Source organism: Ammospiza nelsoni, chromosome 4, assembly GCF_027579445.1.
Source record: "Ammospiza nelsoni isolate bAmmNel1 chromosome 4, bAmmNel1.pri, whole genome shotgun sequence".
NCBI lineage: Eukaryota > Metazoa > Chordata > Aves > Passeriformes > Passerellidae > Ammospiza > Ammospiza nelsoni.
Window position 1 is genome coordinate 14938327 of NC_080636.1, and position 6000 is coordinate 14944326.

General features: G+C 54.8%; 1 protein-coding gene across 5 annotated transcripts in view; it reads right to left on the reverse strand.

The window, feature by feature from the left end:
- Positions 1–5035, reverse strand: part of CPEB2 (cytoplasmic polyadenylation element binding protein 2) — a 51491-nt gene extending 46456 nt beyond the window's left edge. For 2 of the 5 annotated variants that reach the window (XM_059469859.1, XM_059469858.1), the window contains exons 1-2: positions 3081–3874; positions 96–374 (exon numbers count right to left, since the gene is read on the reverse strand). In XM_059469859.1, the coding sequence (XP_059325842.1) occupies positions 96–374; positions 3081–3653 (852 nt within the window). In that variant the 5' untranslated portion in view covers positions 3654–3874. Of the gene's footprint in view, positions 1–95; positions 375–2186; positions 3025–3080 lie in introns of those variants that run through there. The other 3 variants (XM_059469857.1, XM_059469856.1, XM_059469860.1) reach the window with 3 other exon arrangements.
- Positions 5036–6000: the final 965 nt, after the last annotated feature.

The window sequence follows — 6000 nt, forward strand, 5'->3', positions numbered from 1 at the left end:
TATCAGGACTGCAACCACTTTTTAGTTCTCATTTGAAATGAATGAAGTAAAAATGCTATGCAAGACCATGAACACGGCAGGTATACCATCCTTACCTGCAAAGGAAGGAGAGTATTACTGTTGGTGTCAGTTCGGAAAACATTATCTTCAATCCACGATTTTGGTGTCAGTGATGGAGTAGAGCGAGTAAATTTAGGAGGAGCTATGACATTACCAGAAAAGGGCTTCTTCAAAGGAGAGATCTGGTTCATAGTTCCTGGAATTCCCATGGTTCCAGTTCTACGATGGTCTCTGCCATGCATTCCTCCCCAGGATATATTTCCTGTGCTCCAGCCGCTGCTCTGATTGCTCCAGGGTGACTGCTTCAGAAGAGGCTAAAAAGGAAAGATTCATTTCTATTATTCTGAAAATACTTGAAATTATTTTCTACTTAAAAAAACTCAAACCCCAAAACAACCAACCACCAAGTAAGCAATGTACAGAGATTTCTATAAACCACTCTCTTCTGATAACATGTAAATTAGGTACTGAAGCAAGGAAGAAAACACAGCTTCATTAAAAAAAAAAAAAAAAGTCATTCCAACTCCCTCATATGTCTCCCCAAAAAATGCTGCAGTACTTGTGCAGGCAATTTTGATTATAATTTTTATTATTATTATCATTTTAGCAAGTGGTAGCATTTTTAAAGTTATGCAGAAGAAAAATTTCAGGGTGTAAAATGAACTTTCAAAAAACCCTGAAACCCGTTTTTGTCATACATTACTTGTTATTATATGATCAAATCACCGCAAAAGTAATATTGAAGAATTTTCAAATATATAAATTAAAATTGAAGAATTTTCAAATACATAAATTAAAATAATTATTAAAATAGTATTTCTGTTTCTACTCAATGAGTAGTAGTATTTCACTACAGTGAGTAGAAATTTGAAAATTAAAATTCAAATGGCAGATTTAATTCCCCCCACTCCAGTATTTTGAATATCATTGTCTCAGTATTACCATATAAGAGCAAAAAGAGCACTGACTACTGTACAGAGAATCTGTTTGAAGGAGCTATCTGAACATTTCCATTAAAATGCATTATTCTGAAGCCACTGCTCAAATGTTTCTGGAGTAATGAATGGAATAATTTCTGGAGTAATGAATGGAATAATTTCTGGAGTAATGAATCTGTGGGATTCAGCAGAGTGTACTCTAGAATTTTTTTGATGATTTCTTCTCCTATCCAGATCTGGTGTACCTTACAGCTTCCTAAATGCACTTTTAAGTGCACTATATTCTGTGATATGAAATGGAAGCAGTTTTTAGAAAGACAATTTTTAAAGGATTAAGTTTTTATTTGTAAGATAAAACTTCTGCTAAAAAGTGACCTATAGTGGTTGTCATGTTACCAAGAGGTAGATCCACTGAGCATGACTGACAGTGAAGAACTGTTTTTATCTTTAGTAGTCTCAAATCTGACTGTTCTTGGAAACGCTTTTCCTCAAACAGAAATGCAGTGGGGGTGTGTGTCATGATTCTAAATTCAGTTCTGTGAAGTGAAAACACAGTACTTTTATCTCTAAGCTTAGCTGCAAGCAACCCTCAACCTGCATTCTAATAACTTAAAAATTTAAAGCATGTCGATATGTTATGTATCAGGTAAAAAAGAACTTTCTGAGGACAGAAAGATAAAATTGTAACAACACCTCCACCACCCTCACCCCCAGAAAACAAACAAAAAAACCGACTAAAGCCATTCTTGGTCAAGTGATCAGGAAAACATCCTATTCTATATAATTATAGATAATTACGTTGTAAAACTTGAATACTTGCGTTGGAATTTTGGGAGAGGCAGGCACTCTATTGTGAAACAAACCTTCAGAGATAATGCCAAATGTTAACAAGCCTCTAATATTGCCAGCTATGCTGTCATGGCACTGTTTAAGTATACCCATAACTTGTAAGTGAGAGAAAATTCCTGTACACCTCACTGTTGGAGAATTGCTTGGAATTTGTTTGAAGAAGGTTATTATAAATGTTAAGGACAACCAGCTCCTAATCATAATGCATCGTAATGAATTCTTCAACAGGCATGCAATGTGACTCTCCAGTTCTGATACAAATGAATCTCTACTGATTAAATCTGACTGGATTTAATACTAGAATGAAAAAAAATTAAGATGAAGCCTATGTAACTTTACCTTTTCATAAATAAGCAAATTATTGAAGTAAAATGGGTTTCTAATGCAACAGCTAGTAATATTAACACGGATTTGCTTCTCACTGATTTCTTAGAATATTCTGTTCCAGGAAGAAATGTAAACTTCCATTTCAACAAGGGATTGTTAAACCCCTCGAATAAAATCGGACTAAAACCGGCTACAGAACTTGAAACACTGCGCTGTCCTCAGATCCACACTCAAGCAATGTCAGTCAAAAGCCCTGGAAAGGCAGCACGGTGTCAACTTTCGCATGTGACCCTGCTCTGGGCGACCCGCGCCCGTCCGCCCGAGGGACGGCCCGCGCCTGGGCAAGGGGCTGCCGGGGGGCGGCGCCGGCCGGAGCTGTCACACTCATTGTTCGGGGACACCGCGCCCGCCAAGGGCGACTCGGGGGGAAAGGGGGGCGTTTTCACGGCGGAACTCCCAGACACCAACAGAAGCGGTTGGGCTCTCTTTTTTTTTAAGCGCAAGCCCTCTTTTCTCGTTCCGAGTAAATCCCCGGCGTCCCTCAGGAGGCGACGGCGCACCAAGGAGGGCAAGAAGAGCACCCCGGCACTTGCCACCCGGAACGGGCGGGGAGAGCGGCCGGCAGTGGGGCGGCTGCTGTCTACAGACCCCTCCGGGCCGACCCCTCCGGCCGCCCGGCGCCGCACCGGGCAGGGGGCGCAGGTGCCCTCCCTCCCTCCGGGCCGGCCCCGCCCTGCCGCCGCGGTCCCGCCGGGCTGTCACCGCCGCGCAGCCTCGCCCGGCGACGGCGAGAGCGGAGCCGCCCGGCTCCCGCAGCCGGCCGACCGAGGGCAGCGGAGCCTCCGTCCCTTCCCCGCGTCCCCCTTCCCCGCCCCGGGGCTCCCCGCCGCGGCCGCCGCCCGGTACCTGGTGGTGGTTGTAGGAGTTTCTCTGCTGCAGGAAGGCGGCGGCGGCGGCCGCCGCCTGGTGTTGGTGCTGGAGCTGGGGGCTCACAGGGGATCTCCGGTTCTGCTGTTGCTGTTGCTGCTGCTGCTGAGGTAAATTCATCTGCGGCGGCGGCGGAGGTGCGGCGGCCGAGAAGGGGCTGCTGAAGGGCCCGGCGCAGGGGTTGTGAGGAGACACCGGCGAGAAGCTCTGGAAGAAAGCGGGGTTGATCGATGACGGGATCCCCGGGTAGAAGCTGGTCTCGGACTCCGGGCTCGGGGGTGGCATCGCGCTGATTTGCCCGCCGCCGCCGCTGGAGACCGGAGGCTGCTGCGTCTGCTGCGGAGGCGGCGACGAGGTCTGCACCGACCAGGGGGTGCCGAAGCCGGGCAGCGGCGGAGGAGGAGGGGAAGCCGCCGAGGAGGAGCCGCCCCCGCTCTGGTGATGGGGGCTGGGGATCTCCGGGCTCTGCAGGCTGCTGAAGCCAGAGCCGAGCCCGCCGGGCAGGAGGTTCCCGGGGCTGCCCAGTAAGTGGCTGTTCGGGGGGGACTCCATGGGGGGCAGCTTGGCTCTCGCCTGCAGATGAGGAGACGAAGGCGGATTCACGCAGGAGGCGGCGGCCACCCCCACATTGGGGTCCGCGGACGCCGATCCCCCCGAGCAGGAAGGGGCGAGCCGCTCCAAACCCCCCCTGTCCGCGCCGCCCTGGTGCTCGGCGGGGCCGACGGGCCGGTGGTGCGAGTGATCCCCCGTCCGCGGCGGCTCCGGGGGCTGAGCGCTGAGGAGCTGGAGCTGCTGCTGTTGCCTGTGCTCCTGCTGCTGGTACTTGTCAGTGGGGTGGCTGAACTGCTGCTGCTGAGGGGGGTGGTGATGATAGTCTGGGGGGTGGTGGTTATTCAGGGGGTGGCTGCTGCCGAGCTGGGCTGGGCTGCTGAGCTGCTGCTTAAACTCTTTCCTCTTCTGGCTCAGCTGAGGAGGCGGCGGCTGTGGTTGCTGCGCTTGCTGCTTGTTTAAATCCTGGTGGGGGCTGAGACAGGGTTTAAAGTCAGAGGAGGGGTGGCCGAGAGGGGGGTGTCCCGACGCGGGGCTGCTGCCCAGCCTCTCGCAGCCTGGCTGCTGCTGCTGTGTCACCCCCAAGAGCAGCTCATCCTGCATGTTTTGATGATGCGCAGCAGCGACGGCTGAGGGGAAACAGGGAGGGCAGCAGCGACCCGGCTGCCGGACGAACCGGCTACAGTGGGCGGCCAGGGGCAGGAGGAATGAGGCGAGGCGGCTGCGGCCGCTCCGGGCAGGGGAAGGACCCGGCGGTGGGCAGGGGCTGAGGTGGCCGTCTGCGGGAGCTCCCCTGACACCGGCTCGGCGCAGAGGTGAACCCCCACCTCGGCACACTAAAGAGACAAAGATAATTAATAATCTTTGTGGCGAAGTGTTGGGGGGCGGGGGTAGAGTTTAAACACCCGCCTATCGCAAACCACTATGTAAGTCCCAAAATAGCTTATTTATAGAATAAAGCTCTCTTCCCATCAACGCCACTGTACTGCTTTAAAAATATTGCAGCTTTTTGATACAAGCCCATTTTATCAGAGATTTCTCCTTCTTTTTCGTTTACTGGGACCCCCGGTAAGGCGGCCCTTCCCGCCTGCAGTCGCACCCACAGGGATCCACTAGATCAGGAATTGCCCCCGGACAGGTCACTGCCCCCGGACAGAAACTCCTCCGTCCGACCCCCCCAGCCGCCACACCGCACCGCAGGGGGACAGCGGGGCATTCCCGGGCCTGGCGCTGGTGGGGAGGGAAGGAGGGGAGGCCGCCGGTACCTCCACAGGGCAGGCGACCCGATCTCCTCAGCGAGGCTCCTGCCGGCCCCAGCCGCCCCCGCCCCGCTGCCGGCTTGGAGCCGCCGCGGCGCCCTTAAGAGCGCCGGAACATCCGTCACACTGACGTCACGGGCACCGCCCCAGCCCGGCGGACCCTGGTAATGAGCCTGCGGGCCTGCCCCGCCATGAATAATGCATCAGGCTGGGAGCCCGCCCCCCTGGCGCCGACGGGCCGGGTGGGTGCTACCACTTCAGCCAGAGGGAGGTGCCAGCCGTGTGGGCCGCTTGGGCACGGAAGGTTCTCGTTGGGCTTTGGCGACCTTTCTATCATCAAGCGAGAAACACCTGAAATAAAGAGATTTTATTTCGTTTTGCGGCAGCGGCTGCGGTCGGCTTTTATCCCAACAGACTGGGCAGGGGCAGCCGTGACGCCGCTTTCTCCTGCCGCCCGTGATCCCGCCAGCCGCTCACTGGGGGCGGGCGCGAGGGGGATCGCTCCGCCCCTTCGCCTCGCGCGTCGCTCATTTGCATTGACGCACGACCACGCGCCACGGGCGGGGCGGGGGGTGGAGCGCGAGCGCGGCGGCACGAGATGGGCCGGGTGTCAAAGCCCCGCCCAGCCCCGGGCCGGCCCCGCCCCCCCGAGCGCGGTTGCGGGGTGCGGGATTGTCCCTGGTCCCTGTGGGATCGGGGTGCGGGATTGTCCCTGTCCCTGTGGGTTCGAGGTGGGGGATTGTCCCTGTCCGTGTGGGATCCGGGTGCGGGATTGTCCCTGTCCCTGTGGGATCGGGGTGCGCCATGTGCCCGTGTCCCTCTAAGATCGGGGCGCGCCGTGTGCCCCTCTGGGATCGAGGTGCGGGACTGTCGCTGTCCCTATCTGTGTCCCTGTGCCGTGCGGCGCTGCAGCGTCCAGAGCCCCCGCGAAACGTGTGCTCGTCACCCCCTGCTCGCCACACACACGGGGCCTGGCACAAACCTTGTTTATTGGGCACCTCGGAAACGCACGGCAGCTCGGGCGGAACCCGTGCTGGGGTGTGGTGGCGCGGGGTGGTGGCTTCTGAGGTATTCCAGTATCAAAGGTGGGG